A 16748-nucleotide genomic window follows, 5' to 3' on the forward strand; every position below is an offset into this window, starting at 1 on the left:
CTCCCTGCCCGGATTGCAGGAGGGGCATGAGGAGGAACCAGGATGCTGGGGCTGGGAAGACTCCTCGGGGGGCAGGTGGGGAAACTGAGGCTGGGAATGGGAGGTTGGAGAAACCCGGGTTCTAACCCTGACTGCTGCTTTCTAGGCTTGAAAACATGTGCCTCTGTGAGCCTGTTTCCCCAAATGGACACAAGTGCTGTCATGTAGGGCTGGCATGAAGTCCACAAAACACTGGCTAAAGGCCAGGCCATTGCAGCCACACAGAGCCCATGCTCTGAGAACAGAACAAGGCCCGACCCATCTGGTGACCAAGCACCCTGCTAGGCACGAAAGTGCCTCCCGGCTCTGCCCCCGACTCAACCCTGCTCCCAGGGCCTGTCCCACACTCGATGACAGTGGAGCAGGCCAGGGATCAATTGGTAGTGGCTGCCCAGAGGATTCTAAGATTGCTCTGGCAATCAGCAATTGATTGCTAATGTCTGTGGAGGGTTCCAAAGGGGATGGATGTGGTCTGTGCGCTGCCCTAAAGGGTAGTCTTCATCCTGGACCAGGCTGGCTGGGTGGGACAGGGTCTGCAGTGGGGATTGGGTGCCCCTTGACCAGATGCAGTTCCCTGCCGAGTCCCCAAGCCCTGCTGTCTAGAACATGTTTACTGATGTATGAGCATGTGTGGGGTGGGGCAGGGCAGTGGAGGCCAGAGCTGAGCCAGAGGCTCCTGGGACATTGTTAAGTCGGGGTTGGTAGATGACCAGTGGCCTGGGGAGTCTCAGCCTCAGTGCTGGGGACATAGGGGCAGATTACTCTCTGTGGGGGGCCATCCTGGGCCCTGTGAGGTGTGGAACAGCATCCCTGGCCCCCACCCCATGATGCCAGGAGCCCCCCAGATCATGACCAGCACAGATGTCCCCAGACACCGCTGAGCATTGTCCCCTGGCCTAGGTGAGCAGCTGCGCACCTCCTGGAGCGTTCGGGAGTACATCCTCCTTCTGGGAGCTGAGGCAGGGGGTGGGCGGCAAAGAGGGAGGAAGCCCTCAGACTACGAGGGGCTCCCTAAGGAACTGTTATTGACTATTTTTAGGTGTGGTGGTTGTTTTCAAAAGGTCTTCTTAGCTGTTTAGTGCCTTAGTTGTGACAGATGTGCTGTGGTTATGTAAGGCGTTAACCATGGGGACAGCTGAGTGTGGGGTGTGGGAACACTAGACTATCTCTGCAGCATTTCTGAAAACCTAAACTTATTCCAAAATAAAATGTTTATTGAAAAGAAACATGCAATCTCACAAGTAGACCAATTAAATGAAAATAAACAAGATTCCCCCCCACCCCCCCACCTAAAAAAATCGTTTTAGAGAAACAGCCTGAAATGGAAATGTTTCCAGATGAAATAGGGTGTTTGGGCAAGGCTGTCTGAGGAGCTGGCAGCGGCCCTTCAGGCTTCTGACCACTTGAGGTTGGCAATGTCTCCGTAAGAAAACGCTAAAAGCAATCTGTTTCTGGGGTGGGCCTGCCTGGGGCACCGTTGAGTCTGTGACTGGGTGAGTGATCGTACCTGCCGGGCCCTTGACTGCCCCTGTCCGAGACTTGGGGACAAGGAGGGCGGCCCTGTGGTGGTTGGGAAGTGGCCCTAGGAGCTCAGTCTTGAGGGACGTGCAAAGGCCCAGAGGCCCGATGGGGCGCCACAGCCGCACCCTGGGGGCTCCTGTGCTCGGTGGCTGTGGAAGGATGTTCCCAGACCTGATGGTGGGCAGTGACGTGTCCTCCGTGCCCACTTGCTGGAGGCTGACCCCAGCCAGCACCAGGGGCGAGCTGGGGGACCACAGACGTCCCCGGATGGCCTCTCCGGGAACACGCACTCAAGGGCCTGGAGCCTGGGTCCTGCAGCTGCCGGCCATGTCCAGGGGCTGAGCAACGCTCTGCAAGCCCCCCAGAGCCCCGGCTATGCAGGGCCTGTTTCTTGGGTGGGGCTCAGCGTCAATCCAAGGACTGAGGTCTGGGGACGCTTGCTTGGTTCCCTGGGCTCTGAAAATCCATTCAGCAGCCCCTCCTGTGCGTCAATGCTCCAGGCCCGCCTGGTGGTGGGTTCCCTCAGCTCTCTGAGGCAGGCTCCGCAGCGACCCCTGTTCACACCAGGAAGTGAGGCCCTGCGAGGAGGAGGCCCTGCCGGGGGAGGCTGCAGGCTTCCCACACCCCCGGTCAGTTCGCAGGGGTCTGGGAGGGGGCCCACCGGTCACCGGCGGTAGCGGTAGCGCTTGAAGTGGAACCAGAGCTGGAAGATGCCGTTGGCGAACTGGCAGCGGAAGCCGTGGCGGTGCGAGTACTCCCACTCGCGGTTGACGATCTTGAAGGCGATGTCCTCGTAGGGCGGCCCGGCGTGGAAGCGGAGCGTAGCGAAGTCCTTGTTGTCAGCGCAGGCCTCCAGGAAGTACTCGGGCGTGGAGCGCTTGTCGATGAGGTCGGGGTAGAAGATGTTGAACTTGTAGCCCTGCACGATCTTGGGCGGCGGGTTGTCAAAGTCGTAGTGCGTCTGGTTGTACTTGTTCCACTCGAAGCCCGTGTGCACGCGGTTGAAGAAGCGCGGCTTGCGCGGCCGGTACTTATCCGCCCACAGGTAGGCCTTGCCCGTCAGCGGCATCTCCACGCTGAACTGCGCCTCGTCCTGGCCCATGCCCTCCTTGGCGCGCCGGAAGAAGATGTCCTCCGCGCTCTCGGTGGCGTCGCCTGCGGGCGGGGCGCGTTAACTGGGACCCCGGCACGCAGCCTCCCTTTCCCGGTCACAAGCCCCCACCCGGGCCCGCCTGCCCGGTGCCCCCGCCCTCCCGGGTGGGCACCAAACACCACGTGTCCCCTGCCGGGTTGGCCGAAGAGCCTGGTGGTCAGAAGCCCGCAGTGGGACCCCGGACCGGGGCCTTTCCGAGGCCGTTTCTCCGCTGTTCCGGGACGATGGATGCCCAGGAAGGCCAAGGCCCCGGCAAGTGGGCAGTGTAAGGAGCTCAGAGCAGAGCTGGGCACGGGAAGTAAAGACCACCACCTCTGTGTTCTTGGGACCAGCCAGCCGGTCACGCCCAGAACGAACAAACAAGCGAGCGGGTGAATGAACGGACACCCTCAAGAGAGCAGGCGGCGGAAGAGGATCGGGAGCGGGTTCACCACCAACGCCCCCTTCTGGCCCCGCCCCGCACCTGTGACCTGGAGCTGCTGCCTGGACAGCTGCAGGCGCTGCAGGTCCTCGTCCGGCTCCAGCACGTGGGCGTCCAGCGGCAGCTCGTGGGCCGTGAGCAGCCGCGGGCTGTACTTGCCGGCGTCGTAGTCGTCCAGGCTCTGTTGGATCAGATCCTCCTCCATGAGCACCGCCTCCCCGTCCGCCTCGCCCTCCGCCGGCGCCGCTGCTTCCGCGTCGGGCTCAGCAGCGCCACCCTCCGAGGGCCCGGGCGGGGTGGGGGCCGGGTCCTCAGGCTCCAGGCTTCAAGAGAGGGCTGGACTGAGCGGGGCGGGCAGTGGGCGGGGCCTCCAGTCCCACCGCCCGGCAGGGGACGTCCAGACCCAGGCCTACCTGTGGCCCGGAGACTGCGGCTCCTGCTTGAGGATGGGGAACAGGGGCTCGCTCTCCACCCCCTGCTCCTGCTTCAGCTTGTACAGCTTCTGCCGCAGCACGTCCTGGTGCCGCTCGCGGAGCCTGGAACGCAGGCCGGGTGGTCACCCTGACACTCTAAGAGGAAGGCCCCCCCAAGGACTTCTCATGACCCCCCCCCCCCATTTTGCTGCAAGGACCCGGAGTTTGAAGGCAGCAAGTGGGCACGGCACAGGTGGACACCAGGAGGGGGCAGGTCCCTGTACTGGGGTGTTCACATGCAGGCGTGACCTAAGGGCCAGGCTGGGCTGGAAAAGGACGGGGGACAGGCGAGGAAGAGGATAAATTTAGAAGTGACTGCACTTAGCGGCAGACAGGAGCTGTGTTTACATGACAGCGCCAAGCACGCAGAGAATTCATACACAGCGGGTGTGGGGCCTGTGGAAGGCGGGGGACAGCAGCCTTGAGGGCTTCCTGTGGTGTCCGCTGACCCCAGGAAAACAAAGACCAGGTGCTAAGTAGAGGCCGGAAGGAAGGTGGGCAGGCTGCTGGGGGCTGGGCGGGGGCCTTCCAGCTGGGGCCCCAGCTTGTGGCTCCCAGGGAGGCCCCGCCAGCTCACCTGGCACGGGCCATGTGGGCACGCAGCTGCTGCAGTAGGCTCTCCCAGTAGCCCATGTCTAGGTTGGGGCCCCCGGCCCGTATCTTGCCCTCGATGCCCTGGAAGATGACCTGCAGCTGGCTGTACGTCTTCCCCTTGAAGACCGACTGCACGTCGGAACTGACCGAGGCGTTGACCCCCTCTCGCCGCTCACCTGCAGTGGGGTGAGGGCTGCTCGGCATGGGGCTGGGCCCAGGTCCTAACCCTCTAGACTGAGAGGCCCCTGAGGGTGAGGCCAATGCTGCCTGACCCCAGCTCTCCCTCACACTGGCTGGCTTCCTTGTCTGTGGCTCATCAGACAGCACGCTGTGCCCTTCCGACCCCTGCCCTGCCCCAAGGCCTCTGCACATGCGGTGGGCGCTTCCCACCAGCAATAAGTTCTTCCCCATCCAGTCCGCCTCCTAGATCCCAGCCATCCTCAGTCCTCAGCGAGAGCATCCCTTCTACTGGGAAGCCTTCGCCGACTACCAGACTGCTCCCTTGGCCTGGATGCCTGATTCTCGGCTTTCCAAGGGCAGGGAGCTCCATACGCAGGTTCTGGGTGAACGTGGGGGCAGGCGACCGGCTCGTGTTCCCTGCTCCAAAGCTGGCTTCTCCAAGCCCAGCTGATCAGACAGGGTCAAGAAGAACCCGAGTCCCCTCCAGCCAACCAACCTGGGACGCTGGAATAAGCACCTGGGCTCCCAAGCAGCCCTGGCCTCAGCAGCAGATCCAGAGGGCCGGCAGCCCGGCCTCGGTCTGTAGCAGGTGCAGACACATCACGGGACCAAAACCCAATTCGGGGACACCCTTCACACCCGGCCAAGCAGAGCCGCATTCTGCACTGACCTCAAACAGAAGCCAGGCCTCTGCTCCCTCAGACAGGCGGAGCCACCGGTGGTAACAACCCAGACAGACAGCCCCAGTGGGCGCCGCTCCCACAGAAGCCACGGGTGCTGAGCCACTGCTTAAAGGAGGCCAGGTCCTGGGTTTGGATGCCACCCAAGGGTCCACCAACAGGCCTGGCTGGAGAGTGCCGGCTGAGTGCCCTCTGGGACACCGTTTCAGGAGAGGGGGTGGCACCGTTTGGGTGGGGGGAAGGCTTCTCCTCAGAGGTGCTCCCTGGGAGGACCCACGGGGATTGTAAGGGGGGCGGGGCACTGGAGAGGCCACAGGGGTGTCCGGGGACCCACTTCCTACTGCACGCTCTACTGTACAGTTAGGATTTCCCAGCTGCAAAGAGAAGAGAAAAGGAGAGGGGGGAAAAAAGAAAAAAAAAAAGAAAAGGGAAAAGGGAAAGGAAAGGAAAGGGCCAACTTAATTTAAAATGATGAAGGCCGCCTCTGCGGGGCTCTGGGAGTGGTGGAGACAAGAAGCTCCCCCTCTTCTCTCGGAAATCAGGCCAAAAGAAGACTAACGCAAACACTCTCTTTGAGGACACCTGGCACCCTGACCGTAACACGTGAGAAGGGAAAGGGGACAGAGGGGTGACTGACGTGGCAGGGAGGGGGAGAGGGAAGGGAAGTGCCACAGGAGGGACCGTGGGCGAGGCATGCGGGGAGCCCTGGAAACAGGAGGGACCCAGCACAACGTCCCTTCACACTTTTCCGCAGCCATGGGGCAGGGCTCCTGCCCCGTGGCCAGCAGCCGAGGGGAGAGAAGACATTTCCTGACACATGGGACGCCAACAATTTCCTGCCTCTCTCTACAAGTTACTGGAGGATGCGAGGGCACAAACCACAGGAAAGAGAGATGTGGGGTCCCAGAAAGGGGCACCTCCTCTGGGGCGAGTGCAGGAGCTGCAGGAGGGTGGCAGCGGACGACCCACCCGCGGTGGAAGAGGGAGGGGGGAGAAAGGGCCCAGGGACGGGGCAGGGGGCCTGATGGGAGCCTCCCAGGTGTCTGACCCCCTGGGGAAGGTGGGGTCGGTGGTGCAGAATCCCCCACCCACAGTCCTCGCGCTGAGGCATCGGCATGATAAGAGCGGGCGCTGTTTTGAATGCTTGACGACCATGTACTCACTCCTCTTCACGCAATCCTCCCGGAGGTGTTTTCTCAACCCCGTGCGATGCAAGGACCAACCAAGCTCTGGGGAGGTCACCGATTGGCCCCAGGTGGCCAAGCTGCTGGGCGACCCGGGTGTGCACCCAGAGCCACACGTGTAACTGTCATTCTGTCCAAGGGCCCTGCAGCACCCTCCCAACCAGCACCACTGCCACTAAAGCAGATGTTTCTGGACATGCATTTATTTTTTGTCGTCGTTGTTGTTTTTGGATTTTTCTGGCCGTGCCGTGTGGCTTGCGGGATCTTAGTTCCCCGACCAGGGATTGAACTTGGGCCCTCGGCGGTGAAAACACAGAGTCCTAACCACTGGACTTCCAGGGAATTCCCCTGGACACCCATTTCTGACAGCAAAGAGTCCTTTCCTTTCTCTGGAAGTTACTACAGGATGTGCCCCGCTAAAAGGGTCGGGAGAAATAAAACTCCACTTACAAAGATAAAGGATGCTCCTCCTTTTCCTAAGAGGAAGGAAACCTCCCCGACCACCACAACTGAGCAGAGAACAGCACTTACACAGGCTCAGGGAAGGGAGGGCATTCGTCCTCAGCCACCATGGGTGGGCAGTGAGATGGAGCTGAGAGCTTAGTGACACAGGCTCAAGGCCCCCAGGAGCTAGATGTCGTTAAAGCCGGTGGCTTCAGGGGGGCAGGAGGGGTGGGACTGCAGTGGTTGCCAATGAGCTTTTAGAACAGTGGGTCTCAACCAGAGTTGAATCTGCCTCCCCCCCAGGGGACACTGGGCCATGTCAGGGGACATCTGCGGTTGTCACGACCAAGGGCTCCTGCCACCGAGTGGGTGGGGCAGGGAGGCTGCTCCACACCCCACAGGGCCCAGGACGGCCCCACAGAGAACAGTCTGGACCCAAATGTCAGCAGTGCTGGGGGGAAAGACCCTGCTTTAGAGCTTGTCTCCCTTGCAATTATATGCAGGCAATCATTTTGAGGAAAAGAAAAGTTGATTAAAGAAGCACACCACGCTGCACGGGTTCCCGCCAAGTGCAGTCAGGTCCTGTTCTCACTCAAACGGACTGAGCCTCCGGCAAAAACTTGAAACCCAAACAGAAAACCCGCAGACGCTGCTCCCGGGGAAGCCCAGCGCTAAGCAGCTGTTTAAAGGAAGCCACTGGGACTTCCCTGGTGGCGCAGTGGTTGAGAATCCGCTTGCCAATGCAGGGGACACGGGTTCGAGCCCTGGTCCGGGAAGATCCCACATGCCGCAGAGCAACTAAGCCTGTGTGCCAAACTGCTGAGCCTGTGCTCTGGAGCCCGCGAGCCACAACTACTGAGCCTGTACGCCACAACTACTGAAGCCCGCGTGCCTAGAGCCCGTGCTCCGCAACAAGAGAAGCCACCGCAATGAGAAGCCCGCGCACCACAACGAAGAGTCGCCCCCACTCACCGCAACTAGAGAAGGCCCCCGCGCAGCAACAAAGACCCAACGCAGCCAAAAATAAATATAAAAAAATAATAAATAAATTTAAAAAAATAAAATAAAATAAAATAAAAATAAAGGAAGCCACTGGCGCTGCCTGGGTGAGCCCTCACGCCGGCGGGAGAGCGCCTCGCTCAGGACCCGCTGCCCCCGCTGCCCAGTGCTGCCCCCTGGTGGCTCGCAGACAGGCCCCCGGCAGGGAGACCCCAGAGAGGAAGCCGAGGCCTCTTCCGTGGAGCCACCCGGCCCACAGAGGCTCCCACCAGACCCAGAGATGCGTCCCCGAGGGCACAGCCCGGTGTGTCTCCGGTGGCCCGGCCTGCATTACCTGGCCCCTTGCCCGAGGCCTCCAGCTTGCGGAGCTTGGCGATCTCGTCCTCCGTGATGATGGTCATGTCCCGCCAGAAGTCCGCGTTCTTGCCCTGCTCGAGCTCCATGTACACCTGGAAGCGAAGGTGCAGATGGCAGGTGAAGGCACGCCCGGGGCTGGGGTGGCAGCGGCGGTGCCGGGCACGCAGCAGGGCCATACCTGGATGTCCTCCAGCAGGTCTTCCATGTCGGCCACCGTGAGGCCGTTGAGGAAGGTATAGGGCTCATGCATCTCCACGGCCAGGTCGTCGTCCTCGGCGCTGATGTACTTGGCCAGCAGGTCGATGGGCTTGGCCCGCCCGTCCCGGATGCGGATCTTGGAGCTGCCGGGGAGCGGGGGGCAGTGTCAGAGCCGGGGCTGTGTCCACCCTCCTAAAGACCTCGCCCTCGGGGGTTGACCGGAGCCAGGGGAGGAGCCCGGCCTGCTGTGGGTGGTGGTCAGGGAAGGCTTCCTGGAAGAGGAGGCATCAAGCGGAGGAGCAAGACAGGTCAGCTGGAAGGCACAGGCCCTGTAAGGGGCAGAGACGGGAGCGAGGGGGTCTGAAGAGCAGGGGGTGGGTGGGGAGAGAGGGTCAGAGAGGCCCACCCGGGGTGAAAGATCTGGAGCCTCAGTGCTGCGTGTGGGAACATGCATCAGAGGCTGACCCTGGTCCAACCCCAGGGAGCCCTGTGACCAGGCAGGTCTGAGCCCCTGGGGGCTGGCGCGGCAGCAAGGTGAGAAGGGGGCCGGGCCTGGAGCTCACACACCCCGTGTGAGCTCGGGCAACTCTCGACACCCCAGGAGCCTCACTTTTCTTGACTCTAGACGAGGCTGCTGAGTGAACCACCCCGTGGGCTGGGGATGGCAGGGCACCCGGCACCCTCTACTCAGCAGCACGTTCGTGCATCCCCTTGGCACCCGGCCCCTGGGGAGACAGGCGCAATGAAGGAAGCGACGGAAAGCAGTGCCCAAAAGGGAGTCAGGAGGGACCCCGAGGAGGAGGCGGCGGTGGAAACCCGAGGGCCCAGGGGCAACGTGGGAGCAAGGCCGGGCTCCCTGTGTCCGGGCCCGGAGGGCCGGCCGGAGGGCGGTAGGGCGCCCGAGCCGCGCGCACCGCAGCTTGGCCTGCTGGAGGTGGAAGTTGTCCTCCTGCTCCTCCCACGTCTTGAAGTGCTCCGCCTCCTTCTCCCGCTGCAGCATCTCCAGCTCCTGCTCCCGCATGGCCTTCTCCCGCTCCCGCTCCAGCCGCAGCTGCTTCACCTGGGGGCGTACAAGAAGATGAGCGGCCAGCGGACGAGGGGGGTCTCGTGCCTTCATCCTGTCAGGCTGTGGGGTTCCCTAGGGTCGGGGTGGGACCATACCCATGGCCTGGCCCCAGCGGGCTGGCCCTGGACACAGGAATCAGTCTGGGGATGCCTGAAACGCTGGACACACCCTGTGGCAGAAGGAGCCCTCTTTTTGCTAGAGACACAGCAGCCTTCAGCAGCCAGGGCCACTTTGGCCACCCAGCAGGGAGCGTCTTAGAATAAATCCCAGAGGCCAGCAGAGCCGAGGTGGGGGGAAACAGCTCTCTGGAGTCACTGCCCGAGCCCCTGGATCCAGCCGTGTCTGAAGCCAATGTCCCCTGGACTCTCCACGTAAGCCTATCAGGTCCCCCTTGACATAAGCCAGGGTGAGCCAGCCTGGGAGCCCTCCGGAGGGAAGGAGGGTGGCCCGGGGCGCCCCACCTTCTGCAGCTCCAGCCGGTTGTCCTCCTGGATCCTCTTGTTCCGCTCCTTCAGCTCCTTCTCCTCCAGGTGGCCGATCCCCTTCTTCTCCAGGGCCTGAAAGGGCCAACGACACGCCCGCTGAGCAGAGATGCCTCCTCCTGCCGCCCTCCCCGGGACCACCTGCTGGTCCACGAGGTGGGGATCCACCAGACCAAAGCACCCGCTCTGCCGATGAGGAGCACGAGGCTGAGGGAGAAGCGACCTGCCCGCGGCCACACCCCAACTTCCACCGGAAGATGCAGCCCCCCGTTCGCCTGCAGAATCTGTTCAGTACACTCCAGCATCGTGGGGCGCCCTCTGCCCCGAGCCGTGTGCTGAGATACAGGGGAGAGGCAGCCCCACCTCTGCAGAATTCGACCATGTCACACACGGGACAGTCTTACCTGGGGCTGCTGACTCTTGTTTTACACACAAGCCTGGCTGCACCGGCTGGGTGGTGTCCGGCTCTCAGCAGGTCAGACCCCCAGCTGCCATGGGGAGGGGCGGAACCAGCGGCTGAGCGAGAGGGGGACTCTGAAAGCACACTCGCCGGGGTCCCCGCTCACAGACCCCTCGGGGCACCCCGAGCACGGAGAGCGGCTCCTCCCTGTCTGCGTCCTCACCTGACGGAGGGGGCCGGGCACAGGCTCCCGGAGACCCCTCGCCCCTCCCAAGTCATCTCACAACTGTTGTGGGTGGCAGGTGCCAAGACCCGTGCCTCCTGTCACCTCTGCCGGCTCCGAGGGCCGTTCCAGGAGCCCCTGTGCACAGAAAAACGCGCCCCCAGGGTGACACGGGGTGGCCTGGCCTGGGGCCAACGCCACACAGTGACAATGACCACACTTCGTCTCTACGGCCACACAGAACAGTCGCAGAGGGCCTGGACGGGGAGAGCCCGCACTCAGGCACAGAGCCCTCGACCAACGCCCGGCCCGGAGAGGCATGTTCGTGGCCAACACCACGCCTGCCCACTCTGCCAGCCCAGCACCCCGAGGACGCCGGGACAAGATGCGTGACGCCGCCCACACAGCTGAGCCATCTAGCGCCCTCCCCCGACTACAGAGGCCTCAGAGGCTGGGCCGGGGCGAGGCCCGCTCACCCATTCGGAATTTACTGAGGGCCGACTGCGTGCCAGCGCCTGGGACCGAGCCTGCCCCGTGGAGCTCACAGTCCGCAGGAATTACATGCCATGAAGTGGGACGTGTGTTTAGATGTCACCTTTGCAACGAGACCTCTCTGGACCCGTGTGTTTAAACTGCAGCCGCCTCGCCCACCCCCGCCTTCCTCTGCGGACTCAGCTAAATGACTTATTTACAGCCAGCCTCCCCTGAGACTGCTGGCCGCACAGGGACAGGCATCTCTGTCTGTCGCTCACTGACGCATGCGCAGGGCCCACACGGTACCCAGCACCGGCAGGCACATGATTCACGTCTGTTAGTAAAGCACTAGGAAGGGAGAAGCAATGCCTTGATAAAGAACGCAGGGGACCTGGGGGACCAAGGGGGCCAGGAAGGCCTCTCAGAATAGGGACACATCAGCCGAGATCTGAAGGTTGAGGAAGAAACAGCCATGGGGAAGGCTCGGGAGCGCTCCAGGTAGAGGAATGGTGAGTGCAAAGGCCCTGAGGTGCTGTGAGCTCAGACCGTATGTAGACAACGGGAGATACGGCGGCTTCCGCCTGTGTCCACCGGCTCTCACCCTCCCCACAGCTGTGTCGGGTCGAATTTGTCCTCCACATAGATATGTCCACGTCCCAACCCAGGAACCCGGGAACATGACCTTATTTGGAAACAGAGTCTCTGCGGACGTGATTAGTTGATGTCGTACCGGACTAGGCTGGGCCTTAGTCCAGTGATTGGTGTCCTTATAAGACGAGGGAACTCTGGACTCAGAGACACAGAGAGGAGAACACCACGTGAAGACACAGACACAGAGGGAAGACAGCCATGTGACGACAGAGGCAGAGACTGGAGTGATGCAGCTACAAGCCAAGGGTGGCGGGCAACCACCAGAAGCTGGAAGAGGCGAGAAAGGATTCTCCCCTAGAACCTCCAGAGGGAACGTGGCTCTGCTGACACCTTGACTTTGTACTTCTGGCCTCCAGAACTGCGAGGGAAATTGTGTTGTTTTAATCCAAGTGCCCAAGGCCCCGGCTGGTGGGAAAGGGATTGGTGTGTAGTTCTGTGGTTTTTTTAGTTTTTTATTTATCTATTTTGGCTGCACCGCGCAGAATGCGGGATCTTAGTTCCCAGACCAGAGGTCAAACCCGCGCCCCCTGCAGTGGAAGCGCAGAGTCTTAACCACTGGACCGCAGGAGAAGTCCTGACGTGTAGTTTTCATCTCAAGGATGAGGTGACAGCTCTGAGGTGAAATCCCACCCTGGGCATGTGACGCTGAGAACCTGTCTTGAGGTTAGGCTGGTTCTGTGGGCAGAGTGCCTGAAACTGTACACTGCAAGAGACAGCGTGGGAAAAGCTGGCGGAGCCAGTGTGTGTGCACGTGTGGGTAAAAATACACTCTCGATGGCCAGGTACAACCTGGGCACATGTGCTGGGAGTGCTAAACACCGTCTTTGAAGGTAAGTTGTAAACAGTTCATGAAGCAAAACCCAGCAAAAGCACAGGAAGACCTGGCGAGCAACGCGAGCAGAACTGAGGGCCACGGCCGGCGGCCACCTCGGGCTCACCTTGTTCCAGATGAAGGTGCCCAGCAGGTTGTTGTCACCGAAGGGGTTGTCGGTGTTGGTGTAGCCCATGTACTCCTCGCCCCAGCCCATCTTCTCCCGCTTCTTCCTCTCCTTGGCCTCCTTCTTGGCCAGCCGCCGTGCCCGCTTCTCCTCGGGCGTCTCGAAGGCCTTCAGCAGCTCCTCCTGCTGCTTCCGCTCCTCGCGCAGGCGCAGCCGCTCCTGCAGGCCCCGCCGCTGGCTCAGGACTGCCGCCGCCTCCCGAGGGCTCTGGGAGTGGGCCGGGGACGCGGAGCTGGATGCGGAGGAGCTGGGGGACCAGGAGTGTGTCCGCTGCTGCCACTGGCGGGCCCATCGGCGCCGCCGCTGCTGCCGCCGCTCGTCACCCGAGTCGGACTGAGAGGAGCGGTCCTGGGAGCGCCGGTGGGCTGGCGGGGGGCTCCGGCTCTGCCTGCCTCGCTGCCGCCCCCACCGCTCCTCATCCGAATCCGACCTGCGGAGGGAACCCGCAAAGCTCTGCTCGCTGCCTGCTGGCCAGCCATCTATCCCACGGCCCTTTACTGGGCGCCTGCTAGGTGCCAGGAGCTGTTCTAGGTTCTGCGGACACGGCAGTGACCAAAACATTGATGGTCCCTGCCTTCACATCAACAAACACACAGTGTGACACTGGATGGTACCATGAGCTACCAAGATAGTGATGCAGCATTAGGGTGTGGAGAGGTCAGAGAGGATCTCTCTGAGGAAGTAACGCTGGAGGAAGTGGGGGAGGGAGCTAGGGGGAGATCTGGGGAAACAGTGATCCAGGCAGAGGGCACAGCAAGAGCAAAGGCCCTGGGGCAGGAATTTACTTGGCATATTCAAGAAGCAGCAGGCAGGCCTGTGTGGCTGGAGCAGAGTGAGTGAGGGGGAGAGAGGGAGGAGGGGAAGGCAGGGAGGCGGGCTTGGGGCCAGATGGTGCAGGAGCTATCAGCGCTGTCCAAGGTGTCCAGTGAGGGCTTACAGGAGAAGATGGTGTTTAACTGGTCCTATAGGACGGGCAGGAGTGAACTGGAGTAAGACTGGAGGGAATACAGAGCCTTGGAAGGGCACTGCGAGCAGGGAAGGCACCATATGAATCCTGGGGATAGATTCTTTAATGTTGGGGGCCTCTGAGCAACTAAATCTGTCTTTAGTTTGTCAAATGCTCCACTTATTAAGCTCACGTCAAAGAATCTACAACATGAAAATCAATTATTTGATTTTCAAATACGTAAATACAGACTGCAAATCTGATCAAATCTTCATAAATGACACTGACTCTAATTACAATATCTAGGGTGGCTGATTCTTGTGAATAACTAAAATCTTAGAAACCACTAGATGATAATAACAAGATTTACCACTACACGTGAACCAATGTTAAAACATCAAGGCCCGGAGCTGAAACCAGAGTTGGCAAACTTTTTCTGTTAAGAGCCAGAGCGTCTATGGCACAACTACTCAACTCTGCTGTCATAGTGCAAAAGCAGCCACGGACAGTACATGAACAAATAGGCATAAATTTGTTCAATAAAATTTTATTTCTGGACACCAAAACTTGAATCTCATATATTGAGTTGGCCAAAAAGTTTGTTTGGGTTTTTCCGTTAACATCTTATGGAAAAACCCGAATGAACTTTTCAGCCAACCCAAATAATTTTCACGTGTCATGAAATACTATTCTTTTGATTTTTTTTTTTTCTCCTCACCGTTTAAACATGTAAAAACTATGCTTGATCCACAGGCTGTAGTTTGCCAAGCCCTGGTTTAAACCATCTGTTTACTATTTCCTCTGCTTATACCTTCCTGGAATTCCTAAATGGCAATGATCTTATGAGACGCAAAAGGAAAAGCCACCTTCTCAAACCTAGAAGGTGATCAGCTATGTCTGACAACAGTCACTACGGCTATGGTGTGGAGAACAGGCTGGAGGGATGGGAGGCAGTGCATGCCTGGAGAAGCCCCGTGGAGATCCTGAAGGCACAGATGAGGAAATCTGGGGGACAGGGGGGCAGGTACTGCCCTGAGTGTCACAGCCAGTTATTGGCTGAGCCAGCACTAGGACGCAGGTCTGAGAGTCAGTCCCTGTCACAGTGCTGGTTCCTTTGTGCTGGAGCAGACTCAAGCCAAGTCTGGCCAGGTGTCCCATCTCCAGAAGAAAAGGGCTGCGGGCTGAGGGAAGGCTGAGCACCAAGTCTCAGGAGTCAGTTGAGTCCTGCCACCTGCCATCAACAGTTCTTCCCTCTCACACCCCACCTCCATTGGCAAGTGCTGTCACCTCTACTTCGGAAATCCCTCTCAAATCTATCCATTTTCCCACTGTATCTCCCCACAGCCTCCCTCTCCTGAAGGCCATCATCATCTGTTGCCTGGACAGCTGCACTATCTTCCTCCTCCCTGGTGTCACTCCTGCCGACACGCTCAGTCCCTTCTCCACGCGAAAACCAGCAGGAGTTCTGCAAAGTAATCCAGACCACATCGCTCCCTGATTCAAAATCCTCCACAGCTCCCTACTCCCCTCCAAATAATAGTCAAACCTTTCACCACGGTACACAAGACCGCACGATCCGGTCTCCCGCTTCCTCTATGACCTCATCGACTCCCCTCCGCCTCGCTCACGGCGCCTCCTGCTGTACTTCCAACCACCAGGCGCCCTGCCTGGAACGCCTCTCGCTTTCCTTTCGCTGCCTGGTTAACCCCGACGTGCTCAGACGTCCCCTTCTTCGGGAAGCCCTCCCTGACTAACTCGGGGGTCTCCCAGCTCCCCGAGGGCTGGAGCCGGACCCCCAGCGCGGCTCACACAGCGACCCTACCTGCGCTCCCAGCTCCTCCGCCTGCCCCGCCCCTCGTCGTCCCGGCGACGTCGGTTTCGCCGCCCATGGCTCCCGCTCCAACTTCGGCTCCGACTCCGACTCCCACTCCGGCTCCGCTGCCTTCGGCCCCTGCGACCAGCCGACCGCGAGCGCGAGCGTGTACCTCGACCCATCGGCTAGGACGGTGGCGGCGGCGCGGACACAAATATCCGGGATCTGCGCCGGGGGCCTTCCTCGATCGCGGCGCGTGCCTGGCTGCCCCACCCACGCCTGAGCAGGGAGATAGGAACCCATCTCGCTGCTCATCCCGCGGGGATTCCGACCCTCCCATAACCTCCCCACCGTCCTCAAACGTGGCCTGCGTAATGAACTCCTGCCGGACTGTTGTCGCTAGGGCTGGGGATTCGTTCTTCAGGCAGTACTGGGGGCAGGCGCAGGTGGGTCCTCGAGCCTTAGGAGCCAAAGGAGCAGTGGGCGGAGCAAGGGCGAACCAGGAACGGTGCGGGGGCGGAGCCTGGGGAGGCGGGACCAAGAAGCCGGTCCAGAGAGGAACTGGAGCCGGCGTGGGCGGGGCCTAGGAGGCGGGATCAAGAGAAGGCGGGGTCAACAGAAGGCGGGGTCTAGGGGCGTAGCCAAGGGAGGCGTGTCCCGGGAGCGAGGTCTCGCGGCTTGTGGAAGCGGGGAAGCCTCAAAGACCGTAGGTGAGAGTTCAGGCTGCCCAAGGAGGCGAGGGGTGGGAGCTGGGACGGAGACTGAAAAGCCTTAGATGCTGGGCTGACCCTCTGTGAGAGTCACCATCATGCTTCACCACCCGCCAATAATACCTGTGTGTTTCAGGGGTTAAGATAAAAAAACAAAACAAAACTTGGATAACTCCTTAAGTTCCCCATTAACCCATTTTATAGGGGGGAAACTGAGGCTCAGAGAGTGAAAGTCACTGTAACACTCCCGCCCTCAATGAGGCAGTGCAGAGCTGGGATTTGAACTTGGTGGTCCAGCTTTGTCCTCTGGGTGCTGGCGAACCGTAAGAGGGCTTTGAGCAGGGAGGGATGAAAGGGGTCATCAGGTGGGTCCCTTCAGGGCAGGCAGGCAGGCAGGCAGGGGCAAGACCACAAAGGGGCAAGAATGGAGGCCCGGAGATCTGAAGGACCCCGAAGTCCTGCTCTGAGCTCTCCCAGCCCACCCCAGAGAATGGCACTTAATACTTTAAATGTTTATCCTATGATACAACTTCCTAACACCACCTTAGATGCTAGCTTTGTATGCTCTGCTTGGTGCCGAGGTGGCGGTGGTGGCGCAAAGGGAACCCTTGATGACTGCCTGTCATGGGATGTGGGTTGTCCTGGTGATTTTTCTGATGCAGATGCATCCTTTTTTTTTTTTTTTAATTTATTTATTTATTTTTGGCCGCATCGTGTCTTTGTTGCTGCGCGTGGTCTTTCT

The 16748-nt window shown here is 60.2% G+C and overlaps 1 protein-coding gene across 1 annotated transcript; it reads right to left on the minus strand.

Annotated features, from left to right (window-relative positions):
* Positions 1 to 2082: 2082 nt before the first annotated feature.
* CACTIN (cactin, spliceosome C complex subunit) lies at positions 2083 to 15551 on the minus strand. The gene is made up of 10 exons (XM_007176561.3): positions 15306 to 15551; positions 12478 to 12967; positions 9771 to 9866; positions 9158 to 9303; positions 8224 to 8386; positions 8023 to 8137; positions 4185 to 4377; positions 3548 to 3670; positions 3177 to 3457; positions 2083 to 2715 (listed from the first exon to the last, which is right to left on the minus strand). Exons 1-10 carry the CDS (start codon positions 15476 to 15478, stop codon positions 2225 to 2227), a joined length of 2271 nt encoding a protein of 756 aa, XP_007176623.2. The 5' UTR covers positions 15479 to 15551; the 3' UTR covers positions 2083 to 2224.
* Positions 15552 to 16748: the final 1197 nt, after the last annotated feature.

Source organism: Balaenoptera acutorostrata, chromosome 2 (genome assembly GCF_949987535.1).
Source record: "Balaenoptera acutorostrata chromosome 2, mBalAcu1.1, whole genome shotgun sequence".
Lineage (NCBI taxonomy): Eukaryota > Metazoa > Chordata > Mammalia > Artiodactyla > Balaenopteridae > Balaenoptera > Balaenoptera acutorostrata.